The sequence below is a fragment of the Furipterus horrens genome, unplaced genomic scaffold, assembly GCF_987537825.1.
Source record: "Furipterus horrens unplaced genomic scaffold, mFurHor1.1.pri manual_scaffold_5, whole genome shotgun sequence".
Taxonomy (NCBI): Eukaryota; Metazoa; Chordata; class Mammalia; order Chiroptera; family Furipteridae; genus Furipterus; species Furipterus horrens.
In genome coordinates, this window is record NW_028327175.1 from 78,558,434 (window position 1) to 78,583,252 (window position 24,819).

The window sequence follows — 24,819 nt, forward strand, 5'->3', positions numbered from 1 at the left end:
AGGTCACCCACAGCATCGAAGGTGGACATGGTGAGAGACAGAAGCAGGTTCCAGTTTGTTCTCCTTGGTCTCAGTCTGTCCCCATGCATTTCAGCTTGTCCTTGCTCTCCTCTGCATTAGCCCTCCTTCTTATCTGCTGATCTGCTAGACTTACAGTAACTTTACGCTTAATACTAGGTGCAGAATCAACAGTCTGAACATACTGCTCTACCAGCTTCCACGTTTGTCTAAGGTCTATCCCTTATAATAGACCCCTTACTCTATACATGTGTAGCCATTCTGCCTCTCAGATAAAACTCTAATTGCTACAAACTTCCACGTACATCATCTTTTTGTCTTTGTTTTTTGAACTGTATGGCAAGCCTCCAAGTCATAATATCCACTGTCTTCGGAAGGAGAAGAGGCAAATATTTGGTGGTAGAAGAAAAGAAAGAAATGTTTAGAATGGTAAAAGTTTGTATAGGAAGCTCCCAGAAGCTTCTTAATTGTAAACATGTTTGTGCAAGTCACTAATTTATTGCCTCTTATCTCCAAATCTGCTTTTGCATGCTCTGCTTTGTGAAACTGAAGACGGACCCTGTAAACCTTTTCCCTTTGTCAACAGGGGGCACTGGAGGGACACTGGAGTAGAAGGGAATTCTTGTCCTGGCTCTGGTGTGCTGGCCCGCTTGCTCCTGTGGTTGGTGGAAACCAGTAGTTCAGGACATCCAGTGGTGCTCACCCCGAGTAAGTTTTGGTGGCATCATTTGGAGACGTCTCAGTGGGCTTTGCCAGCAGGCAGCTTCCCAGGGAACTCCTCTGGCACCTGGGTGGCAGATGCTCAAGGAGTCTTGCAGACTCCCCAGTGGGTGGCATCCCAGCAAGTAGGGGTGACATTCCAGAGGGCTAGTTTCCTGCTCACCAGCCCTGGCCTGTGGCATCTCAGGGAACTTCTCTGCCACCCCGTGGGTCTCTTTCAATGTGGTCTGGTGAGGAGAGGGCCTTCTTCCCTGGGCACTGTGCCTCAGCATTAGAGGGACAGGTTACTTTTACCTTTGCTAGTCCTGGATTCATTAGAATTTTCTTTGCTTCTCAGTAGGTAATCCCTTGCTAGTAGTTAATAAAATTTTGCATTAAACTCTCCAAGTGTGAATTACTGGGTGCATTCTGTCTCCAAACTAGACACCGATGAAATGCCTTTTGCTCTTAAAAGTTTTAAGAAAAAGAACAGAACTTAATTTTATTAGTTTAGCATTTGGTTTAGAAGGAACATAAATTATTTTTCATGTGAGTATGTAAGTGAAAGCATTGCCCAAGTGTGTAGTGTGGAGAGGTTAATTGCTTTCTTTGGCCACCGATAAGAAATAGTTCTCAAACTGGGCTCCATGGACCCCTGTGAGCAGACCCTGCAACAACCACTGCTATGAAACAAACCACCCTAAGAACTACGGATAAACAACAATCACTTATTATTTCTTACATTTGACAGGGAGTCTCCCATATCAGTCACATGACAAACGATGAAAATATCGGAAGGGCGAAGAAGCAGGGCCCAAAATGCACTCTCCCACAGAGTACTGATGTTATTGAGGTCTGTGACGTTAAACATTATTTAAAATATTTTTATTTTCAATTTAGTGAGAAAATAAATAATGCAATCACCACCACAGGACTTCAATGCCTGTATTTGCACTTACACATCTTGTTCTCACCAAGGGATCTTTTTTTTTTTTAAATCCACTGACACCTTTTTATTGAATATGCAGTTAGATTTACACATAACTGATTCAGATTATTGTGGGATTTAATATTTTCTTTTTTTAAGTATATTTTATTGATTATGTTGTTACAGTAGTCCCAGTTTTTTTCACTTAACTCCCCTCTGCCCAGTACCTCTCTTCCCTCTAGCAAACCCACTCCCCTTAGTTCATGTCCATAGGTTGTGCATATAAGTATTTTGGCTTCATCTTTTCCTATATTATTCTTAACTTCCCCCTGTCTATTTTGTACCAACCGATTATGCTTCTTAGTCCCTGACCACTTCCCCATTTCTCCACCTTCCCCTTCCCAGCTGATAACCCTCCAAATGATCCCTATACCTATGATTCTGTTCCTATTCTGGTTTGCTTAGTTGGATTTTGTTTTTATTTTTTAGATTCAGTTGTTGATAGTTGTGAGTTTGTTATCACTTTAGTGTTCATAATTTTGATCTTCTTTTTCTTAAGTAAGTCCCTTTGACATTTCATATAATAATGGCTTGGTGATGATGAATTCCTTTAACTTTACCTTGTTTGGGAAGCACTTCATCTGCCTTTCCATTCTAAATGATAGCTTTGCTGGATAGAGTAAACTTGGTTGTAGGTCCCTGCTTTTCATCACATTGAATACTTCTTGCCAGTCCCTTTTTGCCTGAAAAGTTTCTTTTGAGAAATCAGCTGACAGTCTTATAGGCACCCCTTTGTAGGCAACTCTCTGCTTTTCTCTTGCTGATTTTAAGATTATCCCTTTATCTTGAACCTTTGCCATTTTAATTATGGTGTGCCTTGGTGTGGTCCTCCTTGAGTCTAGATTGTTTGGGACTCTCTGTGCTTCCTGGACTTGTATGTCTATTTCTTTTACCAAATTTGGAGAGTTTTCCTTCATTATTTTTTCACTTAAGCTTTCAATTTCTTACTCTTCCTCTTCAATTTCTGGCACCCCTATGGTTCTGATGTTGGTATGTTTAAAGTTGTCCCAGAGGTTCCTAAGCCTGTCATTTTTTTCAATTCCTGTTTCCTCATTCCATACTGGTTGACTGTTTCTTTCTTCCTTATGTTCCAGATCATTGATTTGAACCTTGGTTTCCTTCCCTTCACCATTGGTTTTGTGTGGATTTTCCTTTGTTTCACTTAGCATGGCCTTCACTTCTTCCCTTATGTGTCTGCCATACTTAAGCATATCTGCCAAGCCTGTGACCATCTTTATCACCAATGTTTTGAACTCTGCATCTGTTAGGTTGGCTATCTCCTCGTTTGTTAGGTTGGCTATCTCATTGTCGCTTAGTTCTCCCACGAGGACATTGATCCATTCCATCTTCTGGGCCATACTTCTCTGTCTCTTCATCTTGACAGGCTCCTGTGTTTGTTTGCCTCTATGTCTTAGGTAGAGCTGTCACACCTGTTATGTTTTAAGGGATGGAGCCTTAGGTATTCGTCAATACAGGGTGACCCGTTTCACCATATTGTGGCTCTGTATGTGGGGGAAGGGTCTGAGAGGGAACAATGCCAACTGCCCAGCACTTACCCCTTTTCCAGACACCTATCCCACTTCCGCACCAGACTGGCACCCCTCTAGCTGCCGCCCTGGTCGTTGTTCCCAGGGTGGGTGGGTCTGTGGACGTTCTAAGACTGTGGGGCCCTTTAAACAAGCAGACTCTGCTGAGAGACTGGCAGTTTCTTCCTCTGCCCCAACCCCCACTGGTTTGCACAGCAGAAGCGATGAGGCTTTATTTTCTCTGGTGCTGGAACTGTGAGCTGTGTGGTCTGGTCAGGAGCTGGGAGCACTCCCCAGGTGTCCCTTCCCACTTTTTAAAATGTGTGATGGCATTTTTGCTGCCGCTGCTGCTGCCACCACCACACCATGTCCTCTCCGCCCCAGCTCCACCCCTCATACCTGTCTGCTTGAGTATTTCTTCTTTATATCTTTGTTTGTTGGACTTCCATACAGCTCAATTTTCTGAAACTTCTGGTTGTCTCTAGTGTTGAGGTAGTTGTAGTCCTTCTTAGTTGTGGAGGGAGATGCAGTGTGTCTGTCTAAGCCACGGGAAGTCCAAGGGATTATTTTAAGTGAGTATATACAACTTTATTTCTTTGTGGAGTTATAGCTTTTTATTTATTTATTTTTTTATTTATTCAATGTATTCCAATGAACAGTCACTATCATCAACGATGTGCTTGTCATTAGCTTTTAGTAATGTGGACACCCCTGCTCAAGCTGGGTGTTTGACATTGAAAGGATTATTTCTTACATTGGCTTTTGAAGAGACCATCTCAGGCAGTGACATCAGTCCCCAAGCTTTACCAATAACACACAGAGACAACCTGGGTGTGGGACGCTCCAGGGGTGAGCTGGCCTCTGACCAGGAGAGATGGAAGAACAGAATGAGATCCAAGAGGTCACTGAAAAAGGCTAAGAACAGAAGAGACACACAGAGGCAGAAAACAACCAACTCCTACAGTTTTCAACAGTAGGTTTGCTGCAGAAAATTTGTGGGCCATGAAACCTAAATCTGTTACAGCAGGGGACACTAAATTTGGATCAATATGTTTTGAGCAATGTCAACTTTGATCAAAATAAATTTGATGATTTGATTATTGCTATAACCCATATCGCTTTGGCATGTCTGTTTTGAAAAAGGCTGAGCTGATATAGTACAGAGGAAAGTCCAACTTGCTGCAAATTATGTGTAACAGCGCAGCTTAAGTCCGAGTCCATGCCTGAGAAAGATTACTTATGTACTGATGCTTTCCTAGTCCCCTGAGCATGCAGAAAGGCAAGGTAAGGATAGTTAATGGTTCTACTTAAACTGAACAAGAATGTCCTTCAAGGGTGGCCAAGTGACAAACAGTGCAATAACTATGGGTGCTTTTACATATTGTATGAGACATAGTCATATCTTAGTAGTAATTGTGTGTGTATGTGTCTGTTTTTAATACATTTTAAATTTATAATAATTTTAGATTTACAGAAAAGTTGCAAAAATAGGACAGAATTCTTATATACCTCAGTTTCCCCTATTATTAACATCTTACATTAGTATGGTATAGTTTTCACAATTAATGAACCAATATAGATACATTATTAAATTAAAGTCCATAATTTATTGAGGTTTCCTATGTTTGTACCTAATGTCCTTTTCGGGGAACACATTATATTTAGTTGTTATATCTGCCTAGGCTCCTTGTAGCTGTGACAGTTTCTCTTTCTTAGACTTATCTTGCTTTTGATGTCCTTGACAGTTTCAAAAAGTGCTGGTCAGGTATTTTATAAAATGTTCTTTAATTAGGATTTGTCTAATGATTGTATTTTAATTATTGATGGCATATGTAGCATTGTTAGTTTCTTCAGGCATGTCACCAAAATTGTCTGAATTAGAAAACGTTCCTCAAACACAAAATGTCTGAAAACCACTGCTCTACATCAAAACAGACTATAAATATACATTAGATAAGTGAAGTTGTTAAGATACTTATTCCACCATTCAAACATCAGTGTCAAAAAGCAAGGTAGGTTTATAGACCTTTCCCACAATGATTGTATAGCAATCTCAATTTATAAACAATCTGCATGTCACCCAAAATTGTCCAGGCCATCAGCAACCCACCTTCATTCCTCAGAGGAACACAATGGCTTTTCACCCAGAGCTCGTCATGGTAATGATTTATCCCAAGGTAAATGGGAAGGTTAAACTAAGTACAATTAAATTCTAAGTTGTGCTGTAGTTTTCAACAGAAAATATTTTAAGAGTACAAGCAGGAACAAAATCAAAGTTACTGTTCTCTTTGGTTTTCAAACGAGTAAAGTCCAAATTAGGGACCAGAAAGGATTATAGTAGTCCCTTGCTATATCGCAGTTCACTTATTGCAGCCTCACTGTATTGCGGGATTTTTAAAAATATTATATTTAATTATTTATCGTGGATTTTTTGCTATATCACGAGATTTTGTGGTACTGTATACATATGCTGTTAAAGTTACGTAGGTTTAAGAGTGTAGAAAAAATGTAAGGTTCTTACTTCACGGGGGTGGGGTGGGGGTCTGGAACGTAATACCCGCGATAAGTGAGGGAATACTGTATATACTATTCATTTGTAGTGTCTGGTAATACAGAAGTATTCTAGTTGTGGAAAAGCTGTTATTGATATTCTAGTAATTAAGTCTGTACAAGTTACAGATCAAAAACACTTTAGGAGTCCATTCTGCTCCCAATAATGAGTAAAGTCACCAACCGTAAGTGTTTGGAGCACTTAACATTACTGGCAATGCTGGAACCAGTACAATGATTATTAGATAAATAAAAATGACAATACCTGATATGTCCCTTGGAGCTCAAAATTAAAATATTTGCATTGGAATACACACAGGCCTAAAGACGTGATCTGTGAACCAGAAAGTACTCACCGTGTTGGCCAGTTCTAGATAGCTTCCTCCTACAGAGCTGCCAAAATGAGGGGCCTGTGTGAGCAGTTTGTGGAGGGCAGCGGCCCGTTGGTGCAAAGAGCTCCCGCCATACTCGAGAAGCTTCTGTAGGGCCGACTGACTCTGAGGGTCTGGGCTCTGGAGGTCCCTGGCACCCGAGTCGTATTCCCAGCTCTCCCTGGCCGCTGATAAGGCTCCTGGAAGAAGCAGGGAAAAGAAAAGGACGCTTTCTCATTAGCCTGTGGGTGGTCAGGAGGCAGTGGTTTGGAACCGTCTAACACTTCCATGTGCCAGCTCGTCAGAACACATGTGGTGCCCAGGCTGCATACTAAGCACTTTCCCTTTCAAATTAACACAGGGGGAGCCTGGAGATAAAAGCAGTTTTAGGCAAAGCATTAAAAAATAACTATCCGATGAATGTGTGCCTCCACAAACAGAAATGTTTAGCAAAAAAGCACTGGAGATTCAAGAAAAGGGAATCCAGGTCAGAGCCACATCTGTCTGTGATTTACACAGGGTTACTGTATGAGGAGGCTTCTGACTGTACTTCTTTTTCCAGCTGAGGGAGAAAGAAGCAAGTGAAAAGAGAGAAAATTAAGATATGGCACCTTTATCATAATTTTCTGGTATCCATGTACTCTTACCTGGAAGAAGCTGCAGGAAGCTAGGCTGTATCTGCCAGTGAGGGGTAGCCATGAGGCTGAGTTCTGAGTGATAGAATGTGAATAGAAGTGATAATCATCACTTCAGGGCCTGGCTCATGACTCCCCTCACCGCCCCCCGCCCCAGGGGTGTGATTCTCCATGCCCTTTGCCTTCAGACCTTGTTCCAATCAGCATGGCACCCTGGGAAGCCATGTGGTACAGATGGTGAAGCCACAGATGGGAGATGTCAGGATCCCTGAATTATCCCCTGTAGCAGGGCTGTCTGCTGATCCCAGGCACCCTGTTTTGACTTTATATGATTAGGAAAGGAAAACTTCTTTTGCGTTTGATTCACTGCATATTTTTGGTTTGTCTGTGAGAGCAGCTGGTATTACCTTAAATGTTACAGCAGATTGGAACCTAATAAAATATGCTAATAATTATACAATGGGAAAGTACAATAAAAAAAGTAGACCCAGAGGAGAGGCTAACTCAGCCTCCTGGAGAGGGATGGGGAATGTTTGAGGAAAGCTTAACTGAAGGAGAAAGCCTGATGCTTCAGTCCTCATTTCTGTTAAAAAAAAAAAAAAAAAAAAGAAAGTTTCGGGTAAGGCCTCTTCTGTGTTGCTTGCTACTGATTAGAAGTCTCTTGTGGATACAGCTAGTTAGTGGATCACACGCCCCTCAGCTGCTAGAGAGGCTGGGAAGTTTGTTTGCTGGTTGCTACTTTGGGGAGGTGGGATTTGTAAGGAGAGACCTTTTCTAAACACAAGGTCAAAAGCTTTGAGCAGCCAGAAAACATGACCAAGTTGTACGCAGTTGCTATGCTTGGTGTTGGGGTATAGCAGTGAGTACAGTAAATTGTAGTTCCAGCCTGTGGAGTTTTCATTTTGGTGAGTCCTTAAAAAAATGACTTTTTTGGGGGGTAAAGATCTTCAAATTTTATTTTTCAGTTACAGTTTACATTCAATATTATTTTTTATTAGTTTCAAGTGTACAGCATAATGGTTAGACAATCATTTACTTTACAAAATGTTCCCTAATACATGACTTTTAATGACTAAAAAATGGACTCATTGAAATGATTCAATTTGTACTATGAAAGGAGATTATTCTACAATTTACCTAAGTATAATTACATATAGTAAACTGCAAATTATGTATATAAGGTTATGATATAAATTTCCAATCTCCCCTTATTGGGTATTGGTGAACTGAATCAATCTGACTTGGAAAGCTGTCTTTGTCTGCACCACTTCAGATGGTTTCTCTTCAGTGTTCAGGTTCTGCTGATCTTCAGTCGATCTGGCCCAGCATTCTTCTTGTACAGTGCTAGGTAGCTGGGGGGGACATGTTTTTGTACCAAAGCAGACAGTTCTGTCATTCTGTTTGCAAATGCTCAAAGTTTATTTTAATATTAAAGCCTGTCAACTGTATTGCAAGGGTGGTTTTGCTTTCCTTCAACATAGACTGCACAATGCCAGTCCTTTCTCCCCAGCTGTCTCATATCCTCTGTCCTGGCCCCAGCACCATGCGGCAAAAAGACTGATTGAAGTCAAAGTTGAAAAATGTGTTGAATCATAGATGGCCTTATATCACATATATGAGATAAATATGCACAGGGTTGGGTCCTTGCCTTTTATGTTTCACACAGTATCCCCAGTACCTTGCACATGACCTGTGGCATATCAGGCATTTAATACATATTAACTGAATGGATTGCTGAATTATCCATGCTTTTAGTACTGTAGGGTTTCATTTCTTAACAGGGAAAAAGCATCATGGAGATTAACTTACAAAATCAAAATAAATTATTTACCTGAACTTTTCCAGTATGCAAACAGGGAGCCTCATTTTCAAATAATAAAATACAACAGTTCTGGGATAGATGACCCAAGGAAGCTTCGTTTGAATTTATTATGCTTTATTAACAGACCTAAACACAGTTTCTGGCAGAATCATATAATCAGGTTAGCCAAGCTCCATGTTAATCAGCAAGATCAAAAGGCCTTTACACTATTACCCTAACAATTTTGGCTGAAGTAATGCTGAGGAACTCAGATCTTCTGCTAAGGAGCTAAGTCAATTCTATTAGCGTTCATATAAATGAACCTCAAACAGGGAAGTTCATTTTTTAAAACACAGTAGACTATTCACATTACCCTCTTTTAATCTGTCTTCATATCAGATTTTTCTGAATAAAAACTAACATTCCTGAGGCAAAAATTTGTCATTTAATTGGGATGATCTCACTGAAAAACGTAAAAAATGTGGGTCTGGTAATCATCTTCCATTTGCTCATTGAAGCATGATGGTACTGATGTTTCTAGGCTCATATGCAGCCTTTGGTCAGCCTCTCTTCACTCCCTTACTAACCTCACACACACACACACACACACACACACACACACACACAACTCCTGTTGACCCTAGGGAGATGGCTGTGCTTGCTTTCTTTTCCATACAATGGAAACCATTACAGTTCTGTTGCCTCCCTTGCCCACTAGGTTCTTTGGTGTCTCTTCTAATAAAGATACTAATCTCGTCATGAAGGGCCCATCATCATGATGTCATCTGATTCTAATTACACCCCCCCATAGCCCTATCTCCAAATATCATCACATCGGGGGTTAGCACTTCAATACACAAATTTAAGGGGAGACACACACTCCACCCATAACAACCACTGAGCAGTTGTTTTCTAAGCCAGTAAGAAAACTGACTGCATGGCATCCTTTAAATGCCAAAGGCCAGATAACATCCTGGGCCTTGAGGTCTCTGGACACACAGAAGAAAAGGAAGTCATAATTTCTGCAACTATAAACCCACAGGGTGCTCTGAAGTAAGAGGTAAGGTGCATTCTTCTTTTTTTTTTAACCAAAATATTTAGCATTTAAAGGTGAGAGAGCACAGATTCTAAATGTTTTGCTTATCAGAAAAGCACAGAAAACATGTGGCATCTTGACATGCTCATAAGATACATCACTGGGAAAATCTTGCTTTCAGAGAGAATGCTAGAGTAGAAACTGCCAAATACTGAGATCCCAGCTCTGCTGGGTACTTGGCAGCCACATGCTAGTGCTTTAATCCCATCTTCAAAGTGCCACCAGGTTTGGGTCCAAGGCTTGCAATTACTGTGCTTATTCACCAAAGGCACTATGCCACCTTCCTAGGGGGCAAGCCCCCTATGAAAATAAGGTAGGTTGAAGCATATAGAATGTGAATTTCACCTAAAAGATAGTAACAACAATCATGATACCTAGCATCTTTTCAAAGACAGTAGGGAGCCAGACACTGTTCTAAGCATGTTACATATCTTAACTTAGTCCTATCCATGGACCTATGAATGACTAAATCATTTTTTACCATTTTTAGAAGAGGACATTTTCTCTCCTTCAGCTTAATTTTGTAGACATTGCTCATTCGCACAGAATATTGGTTAAGAGCTGGTGTTTTGTAGTGAGTCAGATTGCTTGAGGTCAAATCAAGAATCACCATGACCAGCTATGTGACCTCAAGCAAGTTATTTTAATCTAAGCTTCAGTTTTCTCATCTTTAAAATGGGAACTACAACATGTACTTCATAGAGGTGTTATAAAAATTAAATAAGATTATAATATGTATAATAGACAATGTCTAGCATATGATAAACTCATCAACACATGCTAGCAATTATCTGGTCACACCTCACAGTTTTAGTTATTTGAAATCCATTTTGGACAACTTAATAGGGAACAAATATATGGGGGAAATGTCCTCTTTCCAACTTCTGAAAGTTACCTGTTAAAATTGCTAATTCTTAAAAAAACAAACCTTTGGCACTTATCCGGTGGCTAAAATTTCATCCATAGTTTGTACTTAATATTGGTGTTAATGTAAAGACAATGAAAACAGCCATTTAGGTCAGGAACAAAGGTATGTGTCTCTAAGCATGGAATATGTATTTCATTAGTAAGTCAAAGTCTTTAGTTACTGGGTTTGATAGACTTTGCTTCCCTAAGCTACTTGGCTAACTCTCATCTCCCCAAACTGGTGTCCAGCACCATGAGGAAATCTGCATGGCCCAGCAGCAAGAGCGGCAGCTGCTCAAAGCAGAGCAGGTATGATGAATTCATCAGGTCCTTGTTCTGGCCACCCTGACCATCCCTCTGTTTTCTGCCTCCAGTTCTCTCTTTTCCATCCTTCATGTGGATGCTGGGTGTCTCATCGCATCGTAGGCAGATGATAATGCAGAGTGCTTAGGGGATCCTGAGACTTGGATTAATAGTACCTTATAACACTCTCTCGATTTAGTGATCATTAATCTTTCATTTATGTGGATTGTTTAGATAACATTGCTGGATTTACTACCCTAAGCAAGAGAGAAAATACTCCCTCGAAAACACCAGAGGCAGCTACCAGTCTGAATTTAGAACTATCACACCAACAAAAAGCAGCATGGGAGAATCTGAACAAACTGGCTCCCAGGTGTCAGCCTTCCCTGTCATAGCACATTTACTATTTCTGGATAATACTGACATCAAAGCAGAAGCAGCAGTAAATCGTTTAGTCTGAAACAGAATCACCATATGAGACTTTAGTCATTTATTAATGTCAATGCTTGGTATAAAATTCAGGACCCTAACTCCCACGAGGACCTCTAGCTTCTTCCAGCAAAAATTACATTGCAAACACAGGCCAGTTGTCTTAAAATCTGTGTCTGTGGTCACAAAGAAAATTGGGTGGGAAAGGATAGATAAATAGAGCCTACCTATACTTTTCCTAGGAAAAAACAAAAAGCAAGAGCAATTCAAAGCACATATCCTACTAAGGGGAGGTAAATAATATGACCTTCCAAGTGATAAAAGTAATTTCGTTGGCCTTTGACAGCTATTTTCAGAAAGTGAACCTATTAGTGTCCTATCCTGAATATGTTACATGTGTCCTACCTAGGGACACTGAATTTAGTGAAACATTGGGAATAGAGCGGAAAATGTATTTTGAAATGCAACTCCTTTCTCCCTCCACCTCAAGACTATTGCTATGTGACAAGAAAGAACTATGTGAAGAAATGCATTTTTCTTACTGAAATGTGCTTATCAACATCATCATCATTAGTGGATATTGCTTAATAGCCCATTCAAAACAAGTAACTTCACCAGTCCTTGATGTATTAAGCACAGTCTTGAGAACACTTACTGGAAGATAGTTTAGAGAGAGCCAAAAGGACAGCTGGAATAAATAGCCTTTAAAATTCTCCAGCTTGAGATTCTATTGTTCTGTTCACCAAATTTAATATAAAAGGCAAAGTGCCCTTCGGCAGTTAATAATACAGTTATAAAAGCACAGCTGAGGCAAGCATTTTTAACTCAGAGAAGTAATTAACAATAATATTTGGCAGCTCTTCTCTTGGCTTGTCTAAACTAGATATACAAAGGATAAAAAGCAAGAGGGTTGACTCAGGGCTAAAGAATTCAAAGACCAGTTTAGGGAAAGTGTTAAAATGAAGAGGCATGAGAGCAAAGAATTTAATCTGAACCTGAGGATGGTTGGGGGTTAGAAGGGTAATGTCCATGGTCCACATGAGTTTAAAAATAAAAAGAAAAAAATAAAGATGTGTTTCTCTTGGTTAGAAAGAGACTGAATTTTGAATCGATTTATCTTTCCCTTAATAGGCATATTAATGGGCCATGTATTTGGCAAGACCTGGGCAGTCACTAATTTTTAAGTAGCATAAATGGCAGACTGAATGGGGATAACACTAAAGTGGGCCTGTGCTCTGAGATGAGAAACGTCACACATAGCCTTTGGGTGGCATGCTCTCAGGGCTTGCCACATTTTTTGGCTGAAAATCAGCCTAATCAAAATGGAAAATGCCAGGGGGGAAATATACACAAACAGGAATACAAAAAATGGTTCTGATCCCAGCTTCTCAGCAAAAAGTAGAACCCTATTATTTTTTATTCCTAGAAAGGTAGTATGTTTCATTTAATTTTGTAAATGTGTTGGATTATATTACTTTTTAAATATTAAACCAAGCTTGCATTCAAAAGACAAACCCAACATGGTCAAAATATGTGACATCTTATTTATATATTATTGATTTGGGTTTGCAAAAATTGTTTAGAATTTTGCATCTCTGTTCAAAAGTAAAATTGGCTTCTAGTTTTTCTTTCTTATATTGTCCTTTTCATGTTTTGCCATTACGGTTATATGTGAATCTTTATAAGACTGGAATTATTTGTTCTTTAAATGTTAGGTAGACCTTGCTAGTGAAGCTGTCTGGGCCTGAATGTTCTTTGTAGAAGGATTTTAAAAATTACTTTTAATTTCATTTTCAGTTATAGAACTAACCAGACTTTATATTCCTTAATGAATCAGTTTTAGTAAGGTATATTTTTTTCTGGAAATTTCTTTATTTCTTCTATATTTTTAAATATATTGGCAGAAAGCTGTTCATAATACTTTCTTTTTATTTATGTCTACATCATCTGTAGGGATGTTGCCTTTTCACTCTGATATTGGTTATAATAAACCCTGACTTGGCCACCCACCCTGCCAACAACAGTGCAGACTGGCTAGATCACACAATCTTGACTCAGGTGCTACATGTGCAAATCAGAGGTCCTTTGATGCCCTCCTCCTGCTGCATGTCATACCTACATGGCATATGACCTTCAGTCAGCCCAGTGTGTGCCCAGTCAACAAACACTGATTTTGCCAATCAACAATGCCTAGATGTTTATGTATTGCTAATACAGGACCAAGACAGTTTGTGATCTTTTCCCCCAAACCTCAATCAACCTGGTGAGCCTTTTCAGACTCAACGCTTGTTTGAATTGCCCGCTTGGCGGTAAAACTTTCCTCTGCAGCAATCAACCCTTGCATTGGAATAATCTTTGTTATTTTCTTTAACAATTATTTGTGTCTTTTCTGTTTTTACTTTAGTGTTCTTGCCAGGAAGTTATCGATTTCATATATGTTTTAAAAACACCATCTTTAGTCGTTTTTTTTTTTTGTGTGTGTGTGCGGGGGGGGGCAGCATTTTTAAAAATCATTTTTTAAAGTATATTTTATTGATTATGCTGTTGTAGTAGTTCGAAATTTTTTCTCCTTTGCTACCTTCTGCCCAGTACCCCCGTTCCATCCATCAATCCCATGCCCCTTAGTTCATGTCCATGGATCATGCATATAAGTTCTTTGGCTTCAACCTTTCCTATATTATTCTTAACTTCCCCCGTCTATTTTGTACTAACCAATTATGCTTCTTAATCCCTGCACCATTTCCCCATTTCTCCCCCTCCTCCCTCCCAGCTGATAACCCTCCAAATGATCCCCATACCAATTATTCTGTTCCTATTCTGGTTTGCATAGTTGGATTTTGTTTTTATTTTTTAGATTCAGTTGTTGATACTTGTGAGTTTGTTGTCATTTTAGTGTTCATAGTTTTGATCTTCTTTATCTTAAGTAAGTCCCTTTGACATTTCATATAATAATGGCTTGGTGATGATGAGCTCCTTTAGCTTTACCTTGTCTGGAAAACACTTCATCTGCCTTTCCATTCCAAATGATAACCTTGCTGGATAGAGTAGTCCTGGTTGCAGGTTGCCTTTCATCACATTGAATACTGCTAGCCAGTCCCTTCCTGCCTGCAAAATGTCCTCTGAGAAATCAGCTGATAGTCCTATAGGCAACCCCCTGTAGGCAACTCTCTGCCTCTCTCTTGCTGCCCCCAGGACTCCGTCTTTATCTTTCACCTTTGGCATCTCAATCATGATGCATCCTGGTGTGGTCCTCTCTGGGTCCAGCTTGCCTGGGACCCTCCGTGCTGCCTGGACCTATATGTCCATCTTCTTCACAAAATTTGGGAAGTTTTCCTCATTTTTTTCAATTCTTGCTTCCTCATTCTGCACTGGTTGACTGTGTTTTTCTTCCTTATGTTCCCAATCATTGATTTGAACCCCAGTTTCCTTCCCTTCACCATTGGTTTTGTGTGGATTTTCCTTCGTTTCACTTAGCATAGCCTTCACTTCTTCTCTTATGTGTTTGCCATACTCAAGCATATCTGTGAAGCCTGTGAGCATCTTTGTCACTCGTGTTTTGAATTATGCATCTGTTAGGTTGTCTATCTCCTCATCTGTGAATTTGGCTATCTCCTCGTCACTTAGTTCTCCCACTGGAACCTTGATCCGTTCCCCCTTTTGGGCCATATTTCTCTGTCTCCTCATTCTGACAGGTTCCTGTGTTTGTTTGCTTCCATGTCCCAGGTAGAGCTGTCGCTCCTGTTACATTGTAAGGGGCAGAGCCTTAGGGATTTGTCAGTAGAGGGCGACCTGTTTCACCACATTGTGGTGCTGTATGTGGGGGAGGAGTCCGAGAGGGAACAATGCCACCTGCCCAGCACTCACTCCTTTTCCAAGCACCTCTCCCACTTCCGCACCAGACTGGCGCCCCTCTAGCTGCTGCCCTGGCCATTGTTCCCAGAGTCAGTGGGTCTGCGGACGTTCTAGGACCTTGGGAGCTCTTTAAACAAGCAGACTCTGCTGAGAGGGAGTTTCTGCCTCCTCCCACCCCCCACTGGTCTGCACAGTCCAGTTCGTTTGTTCAACGATTAAAGTCCTACGTGATCTGAGTTCAGACCAGAGTAACCCAGGTCATTTTGTATCTATTTTTTGTCCCTCCCAGTATGAAAGGACAAGAGAGACGGGGCCTACTTTTTAAAAGCGCCTTCAAAACTAACAGATGATATAGTATAAATCTGAAGTATAAAAAACAACCCACCCTAGATCAGGGTTTGTTAGAGTGGCAGAGTCTGGTAATTGCATAAAACTTAAACCTTTATAACCAGAGGTTCAACTCCTCTCTCTAACAACATGTTCTTCATCAACTTACTACTACTAATTATCCCAGTGCTAGTAGCTGTAGCTTTCCTAACCCTAACTGAATGTAAAGTATTAGGCTACATGCAATTATGTAAAGGCCCTAACATCGTAGGACCATGAGGCCTACTCCAACCAATTGCCGATGCAGTAAAACTATTCACTAAAGAACCCTTATGACCTATAACATCATCCATCACAATATTCATCATAGCCCCAATCTTAGCCCTAATATTAGTCCTAACTATATGAACCCCTCTACCTATGCCCCAGCCCCTCATCAACATAAACCTAGGCATCTTATTTATATTAGCTATATCCAGCCTAGCAGTATACTTGATCTTGTGGTCAGGATGAGCCTCCAATTCAAATTATGCTCTAATCGGAGCCCTACAAGCCGTAGCACAAACAATTTCTTATGAAGTTACACTAGCAATCATTCTCCTATCAGTGTTATTAATAAACGGGTCATACACGCTATCAACCTTAATTATCAATCAATGAGGCTTGATTTTCCCCAGTGCTGGGACTGTAAGCTGCTAGGTCCAGTAAGGAGCTGGGAACAGTCCCTAGGTTTTCCTCTTGACTTTAAAATGTGCGACGGCGCTTTCTGCCGGCCTGCCACTACCGCTGCTGCTGCCACCACCACAACATGTCCTCTCCGCCCCAGCTCCACCTTTCCTATCTGTCTTGATGAGTATTTCTTCTTTATATCTTTGTTTGCTGGACTTCCATGCAGTTTGATTTTCTGGAACTTATGGTTGTTTCTATTTTTGAGGTAGTTGTAGTCCTTCTTAGTTGTGGAGGGAGACGCAGCGTGTTTGTCTACACCTCCATCTTGACTGGAAGTACCAACTTTAGTCTTTATTGTGTCTCTATGTTGTGTGCTTGTTTTCCATTTCATTAATCTTTGTCCTGTCTTTATTTTATCCTTTCTTTTACTTTGTGTTTATATTGCTGTTCTCTTTCTAAATTCTTAGAAAGTGATCAAATTTCTGTTAAGTACTGCATTTTAATTGATATTTTTATAATCTTTCAATTCAAATTATTTTTGAATATTTATAAATTTGACTTAGATCCATCGGTTATTTCAAAGTATGTCCCTTAATTTCCTATCAGATGGGGTTTTGGTACTTAATGATTTATAAGTTCATTATATTCAGAACTTATGATTTGTGTTATTTCAATCCTTTCAAATTTGTTGATACTTGTTTTATAGCCTGTACATGATCAATTTATACAAATATTCCATGTACACTTGAAAATAAAGTATATCTTACAGTTATCAGGTGGAATGGGCTTTATATACGCATTATGTCAAGCTTATTAATTAGGTTGTTCAAATCTTATGAAGCTTTATTTATTTATTTTTTGGTCTGCTTGTTCTAGTAATTAATGAGAAATATGCTATTATCTTCCATGATTGTGGATTGGGTTATTTCTCTTGTAGGTGTCAATTTTTACTTTACATATTTTGAGTTTTTTTTATTGGTATATACAAATTTAAAATTGTTCTTTCTCATGAATTTAATCATTTAGCATTTTGAAATAAGCCTATTTCTAACAATGCTTTTGTGATATAATAAAAAATATATACTGGTTTTTGCTCTCTGTTCCTGGCACAGAGCTCTTAAAATCTTTGAAATTCCCTGACTGATAAGAGTATCTTTTGTATACTAATAAGATGACTCAAGGTGAGTGGAGAATGGGGGTCCTAGATGGTGGGAATTAAGTTCAGTCATCAGTGGCCAATGATTTAATCAGCCATGCCAACATAATGAAACTTCAATGAAATTCCCCTTAACAATGGAGTCCAGGAGTTTCTGAGTTGGTGAACACATCCCTATTCTGAAAAGGTGGTACATCCCAACTCCATTGCTCCATTGCTTGGCATCCTTCTGGACCTTGCCCTGTATACCTCTTCATCTGGCTCTCCATCTGTATCCTTTATAATAAACTGTAATAATAATAATTAGAACACTTTTCTGAGTTCTGTGAGTCATTCTAGGAGGTATCAAACTTGAATGGGGCATTGTGGAAAACCTGAATATGTAGTCGACTGGGAAGAAGTATGGATAATTGAGGAACCCCATTTGTGGCCAGCGTCTGAAGTGTGGGCAGACTTGTAGGATTGACCCCTTAACTTGTAGGGTCTATGCTAACTTCAGGTAATTAGTGTCAGCATTGTAATGAATTGAAAGACATCTGCTTGGTAGCAGAGAATCAGAGAATTGGTATTGGAATGATATATTTGGTGTCAGGGGAAAAGAACAACATATGTAGCTTTCAAAATTAAAGGCAATTTTGTAACCCTGGCCAGGTAGCTCAGTTGGTTAGAGTGTCATCCTGATATGATATGCCAAGGTTGTGGGTTCAATCCCTGGTCAGGGAACATACAAGGATCAACCAATGAATGCATAAATAACTGGATAAGTGGAACAACAATTCAATGTTTCTCTCTCCTTTCCTCTCTCTCTAAAAATAAAAAAATAAAAAAAGATTTTTAAAAAGGCAATTCTGGTTTCTAGTTACTACGGATTTCTTTTGATCAGGAAGGCTTAACATATAATTCTCCATTATTTTACTTTCAATGTTTTCATTGTTCTTTTTTTTAAAGATTTTACTTACTTATTTTTAGAGAAATGGGAAGGGAAGGAGAGAAACATGGATGTGGGAGAGATACATCCATCAGTTGTCTCTCACATGCCCTGAACTGGAGACCTGGCCTGTAATCCAGGCATATGCCCTGACTGGGAATCAAAGGATTGACCTTTTGGTTTGCAGGCCAGCACTTAACCCACTGAGCCACACCAGCTAGAGCTTCATTTTTTTTTTTTTTTTTTTACCTATCCCTTGTAAACAGCCTATAAGCAGATTTTTACAATTCATTCTTACTATATATCTTTTAACTGTAGAATTTAATCCATTTACATTAATTCAATTACTAATACAAAAATAATCTCTTTCATCTCATTTTGTTCTTCCTATATGTCTTGTTTTATATATATATATATATGTGTGTATATATATATATATATATATAAATATATATTTTGCCTTTTTGAGAATATTTCAAATCTATAAGTTTGAGTGTTAAATGCTGTCTTCTTACTTTCGTGGCTATTCCAGAAATTACATGCATCCTTAATTAATCTAAATCTAAAATGTATCAATACCTTTACCTATCTCTGGAAAAAATAAGGCTTTGTGAAAACTTGAAATCTATTTATTCTACTTCCAACTTATATACTATTGTTGTATTACAAACAGTGCTGCAATGAACATAGGGGTGCATATATTCTTTTGAATCAATGTTTCAGGTTTCTTTGGATATACTCCTAGAAGTGGAACTGCTGGGTCATAAGGCAGTTCTTTATTTTATTTTTTCTGATATATATCCTCAGGGAACCCTGGCTGGTTTGGCTCAGTGGATTGAGCGTCGGCCTGCGAGCTAAGTGTCGCTGGTTCGATCTTCCAGTCAGGGCACATCAGAGAAGGAAAACTCTGACTCCAAAAAACCTCCGCTGCCTTGCGGCATACCTCTTCAGGGGAAAGGCTAAGGGAGTAAACCCCGACAGAAAATCCGGAGCCAGAGTCCCTAAGGCGGTTTGACGTTGTAGTCAACACCGGCAACTCCTGCGGCGCACCTGAAGCCAAGCTGTATTGACTCCGTCTTTCCCTTGGACCCTTCAGCTGCGAAGAGAGGGGGGGTCTGCTGCATGGGCAACAGCAGACCCTCCATATCACCCTGCCCAGGCTCTGTAGCTTCAGCTTCACTGGAGAGGACACTCCAGCGTCATCACAAGATGTCGATTCAACACGGGAGGAGACAGATACCGTGTCACTTCCGAGTCGGACTGCACAGCCATTTTTGGTGGTGCAGATAGACTCTTAAGAAGCTACACCATCGTCTCTCGAGACGGACGGCTGCCAACAATCCTCAGGGAAATAAAAGAAAAAAAAATAAACAAATGGGACTACATCAAACAAAAAGTTTTTGCACAGCAAAGGAAATCATCAACAAAGTGAAAAGATAACCCACAGAATGGGGGAACATATTTGCCAATGATACATCTGATAAGGGATTAATATCCAAAGTTTGTAAAGAAAATGGGCAAAGGATCTGAATAGACACTTCTCGAAAGAGGACATACAGATGGTCAATAGATGAATGAAAAGATGCTCAACATCACTAACCATCAGAAAAATGCAAATTAAAACCACAATGAGATATCACTTCACACCTGTCAGAAAAATCACCATCAATAACCAACAAACAACAAGTTCTGGTTAAGATGTGGAAAAAAGAGAATCTTTGTGCACTGTTGGTGGGAATGCAGATTGGTGCAGCTGCTATGAAAAACAGTATGGAGTGTCTGACTAAAACTTATCTTTTTTTAAATTTAGTCAGCAGCATTGAAAATTTGGGCAGATCATATTTAATAAAAGCAAAAACATTTTCTGGCATTGAATGCATACACACATACATTAACATACAAGAGATGGAAACATATGGCCCCTATTCCTATACAGAGATGTTTGGCTGTAGTTGAGCATTATCTGCACCTTTGTAAATGGACACATGCCTTCCAGTTTGCTGGACCCTCCTTCTGGTCATCTTCACTCATTTTTGTTCTCCACCTGCCCACAGTAAGCATTTGTAAACCATCTGAGCTTCAGTTCTGTGTCTGAGGACCTACTCTTCCCCAGGTGATGGACTGAGAGGAACCATCAGCTATCATCTTTCTATTCAGAGGATACCCCACCCATCTCAGGGGCATGGCCCTCTAGACCTAAGTACATATCCTATTATAGTCCCAATAGTTATACAAGAGGTATACACTTATCATGGGGTGCTGTTGTTATAAGGAGGGTTTTTGCATAAGAGCCAGTACCATCTAGAGCAGCGGTTCTCAACCTGTGGGTCGTGACCCCTTTGGGGGTTGAACGACCCTTTCACAGGGGTCGCCTAAGACCATCGGAAAACACATATAAAATTACATATTGTTTTTGTGATTAATCACTATGCTTTAATTATGTTCAATTTGTAACAATGAAAATACATCCTGCATATCAGATATTTACATTATGATTCATAACAGTAGCAAAATTACAGTTATGAAGTAGCAGTGAAAATAATTTTATGGTTGGGGGTCACCACAACATGAGGAACTGTATTAAAGGGTCGAGGCATTAGGAAGGTTGAGGACCACTGACCTAGAGGCAAGCTTGGAGATGAATGACATCAAACTAAGTACTATGTTTACATATACACGGCAAGGTGAATTGTTAATGTTTACATCCCTGAGATTCTGGGCCTAGTTATTGTTCTTCACCCTTTGAAGGATGATATAACCTAAGGAAAAAGTAAAGGACAAAGTGTTAAGTGCTAGAAAAATAGAAGGCTTTTGAGTGCTGTGGTTTTGGCACTAAAGCAACTGAAATAAGTGAGATAGAAAACAAATTTATGCCTTAGGAGTCCAGGGGCAGTTTCATATCTGAATCTCTCCATAAAACTTTCTAACAAGAAAAACAAACCATCATAGAGATTGGAATTCTAAATTTCGGTTAATATAGAAAGATAAAATGAAGAAAGAACATAAAAATGTGCATTAGTAAAAAAACAATTAGACCAGGAGCCAGGAGAGTTTCAATCTAGTCTTAGCCATGTCACCAACTGATTCTGTGAACTGAGAATTATTATTTAACCCTCCAGGTCTCCATTACCTCATTTATACTATACAGACGGTGAAATTACATGACATTTAACAGACTCTCTGGACTGTAATCTTGTAATGTAAGGGGAAAATTTTATCAAAGAACTAAATATTAAGTCAGATAAATCAATTAAAACACTATAAATACCAAGAGAGAGGTCTGATATGGTAATTGAAAAAATATTTATCTAGAACTGACTGATATGCATCCATAAAATGAGAACTAAATAAATACACAAGGTAACAGATTAATTCTGCTTCAATTATAGGCAAAAATGTTTTTTTTTTTATAGATAGCAAACTTAAACGAACCATCTGGAAACCATACAAAATCCTTCCAAAACAATCATAAAAAGTTTACTGAGTTAAACACTCATTTACTAATGCCCTTTCATTTATTTTCTCCAGTGAACTTGTAGTAGTCTTAGAAGAGGTAACAAGGAAGCAAAATAAGCCTTCCTGAACCTTTTGTGATTATAAAGTGAGTGACAGGTTCTCTAGAATGAACAATGGACAATGAAATAGTCTGGCCAAAGTAAACACTTTCTGTGAGCAGAATAAACCTTTATCTTAGCCAAGTAATCATTTTTATTCCATAAAAAATAACTAAAATCATGCCAAGTTGTATCACTGCCACTGAAAATGGAATGGTTTCAATACCCCATAAAACAGTGACAGTTAATGAATTGCTTCAGTAAAATCATGCAGGAGAGAAAATAGATGAACAAGTTTATTGTGTTATGTGTGGTTCAAAAGATACCATCAACACAGGTAATCACAGGTACCCTTCATGCCAGGATTGCCACTGAGATAAACACACCTGGATTCCCATGAACTTTTTGTTTTATGCTGACTAAAATAAAGTGATTCATGCCATGGGGAAATGGGCTAAAATAATATATTCAAATGGAGCAGCACCAAGTAGCTTGAAACACCGATAAAAGACAAAATCAAAAAGTCAAATGAAACCAGTTTGCACTACTTGTGACATCATTTTACAAAAGCTTAGACCATCATACAACAGTGTATTGACTTAAATGAAGTATTAATCTACATAAGAAATCTAAAATATTTAATATCTAAAGAAGTACCTGAGAAGCCAGTAATCATATCGCAAGTGCTTGCTTAGGCATTTTAAAGAAGAAAAGCACCCTATTTTTTCTTCCTATATCATCCTTTAGCTTTTCCTTTGGCCTGCAGTGAGTGCATAATGGAGAGATGATAGCCAATTTATCACAAAGAGAATTTGACATCTGAAGTGCAGAATTTGACATCTGAAGTGCCAAACAAAGACAAAGAACAGAAGTTCAAGTATTTCCAACACAGAAACATTTTCATTCTGATCAATAAATAACATACATCTGACTCCATTATTCTCACTCTCTCAGATGATGTCAAAGTCATGTTATCTTTGGTTTCTTTTGCTAGCTGTTCGCGCTTACATTTTAGTATGTGGGGTTCAATAATCTGAGAGCCCACAACACCTCAAATAATCACTGAAGACATAAGTTAGAGGGGCTGGGGGTAGGAAGGTGATTTATAATATCCTACCCCATTACCTTGTTTAGAAAATCTCTTTGGCTTTTCATGGCAAATGACATGACTTCTCAGGTTACACCTAAACAATTTTGTTCTCTATTTTAGTGTTTCCTATTTCCCTTAGGTTAGGAAAATGTTTGTTTTAATAGATGCTGCTGATCTGTAGGTTACTGATTTTTTGAGATATATTAAGGACTTTATCATGTTATATCCTTAATTGTGCTCATAATTTGAAAGAGGATTTACCACATATAAGCTGCCACTGAATAATAATCAAGGTTTTTCTGTTAGTACATAGTCACTGCAGGATCACTTCCCTGTACATGCTGAGTTGGGTCCTCTATTTCAAAAAAATAGCAAAGCCATTGCAATAGCCATTCTAGAAAATGTCTTTGCTGGTGATCTTAACAATGTTTGGGCAGCCTTAGATCCTCTTTCCTCCTTGACCTTGGGGGCCTCTGTAAATTACTATTTGGTACCAGAGCAAATGTCAGCTCAGATGTCAAGGGCCCTAAACAGCCCAAGAACACAAACTAGAACAGAAAGAAGCTCCAGGGTTTACACTTGTAAAGGGATCCATTAATACAGTGCTTCTCAGTCTTTTCCACCAAAAAAGCCCAAATGCAGAGGGGCATCAAAGAACTCTGGGGGATAGTCTGATTACCTCCAAGCCAGAGATTTCTTTGAAGTCTCATGTTTTATCTTGAAAAGTCATTTGAATTTTGAAATTTACTCTACATATAATAGCATATGTCTTAATACAATTAAAAATTTTTACCAAGTTATACAACTTTTTCTCCAATCAATTAAATTAATGCTTGAGAGATGTATCATGTTTCTTTGGGGGCTTTTAGTAATCCCCTCATCCTTCAACCACTTCTGTGTGCTCCCCAAATGTTCACATAACTCAGTATAAGGCACAGGGACTTTTAATTAAATTAAATTTAATTATAGGTAAAGTACTTTCTAATGAACTCTTTTCTAACACAACACCACCTAGGTGTGTTTATTTCTTCATCCTTTTCATTCTTTCCAGTCCTCATAGATGAGCTTGGGCTTCATTTTTTCCAAGAGTCTTTTCTGGATTTTCCTTTTTCATCTCCTAATATCTTGTTTGCTTCACATATTTTTCACTTGATTAGATCCAGTCCTGTACTATTTTATTTCTATCTTTCATCTTTTTTCCAGCTTTCCTGAGATATTGACATGTAATATATGTAAGCCTAAAGTATGAAAGTGATGATCTGATACATGTACGCATTATGAAATGATCACCACAATAAGGTTAGTTAATACCTCCATCCCTTCACGTAGTTTCCTTTTAGTGTGTGTGGTGGTAACATTAAAGATATACTCTCTTAAAAACTTTCAAGTATATAATATAATCACCAAGTCACCAGACTATTCATTAGATCCCAAGAATGTATTCATATTTGTAACTGAAATTTGCACCCTTTGACCAACATCTCCATATTTCCCCTACCCTCCAGTCCCTGGCAATCATCATTCTGCTTCATTTCTTTGAGCTTGACTTCGATTCCACATATTAAGAGAACATATAGTATCTATCTTTCTCTGTTGGGCTTATTTCACTTAGTAAAATGCCCATAAGGTCCATCCTTGCTATGGTAAATGGCAAGATTTCCTTCTTTCTCACGGCTGAATAAATTTCCATTGTTTATCTATATACCATATCCTCTTTATCCATTCATCCATTAATTGACACTTAGGTTGTTTCCAGGTTTTGACTATTGTGAATAATGCCACAATGAACATGGGAGTGCAGATATCTCTTTGTGATAGTAATTTCCTTCAAATATATACTTAGAAGTGGGATTTCTGGATCATGTGGTAGTTCCATATTTAATTTTTGAGGGACTTCCATACTGTTTCCCATAGTAGTTGC

General features: G+C 38.9%; 1 protein-coding gene across 2 annotated transcripts in view; it reads right to left on the reverse strand.

Moving 5' to 3' along the window:
- MCC (MCC regulator of Wnt signaling pathway) overlaps positions 1 to 24,819 on the reverse strand; it is a 393,601-nt gene that overhangs the window by 289,163 nt on the left and 79,619 nt on the right. For both annotated transcript variants that reach the window (XM_090276589.1, XM_090276588.1), the window contains exon 3: positions 6,138 to 6,352. In XM_090276589.1, the coding sequence (XP_090132715.1) occupies positions 6,138 to 6,352 (215 nt within the window). The remainder of the gene's footprint in view (positions 1 to 6,137; positions 6,353 to 24,819) is intronic.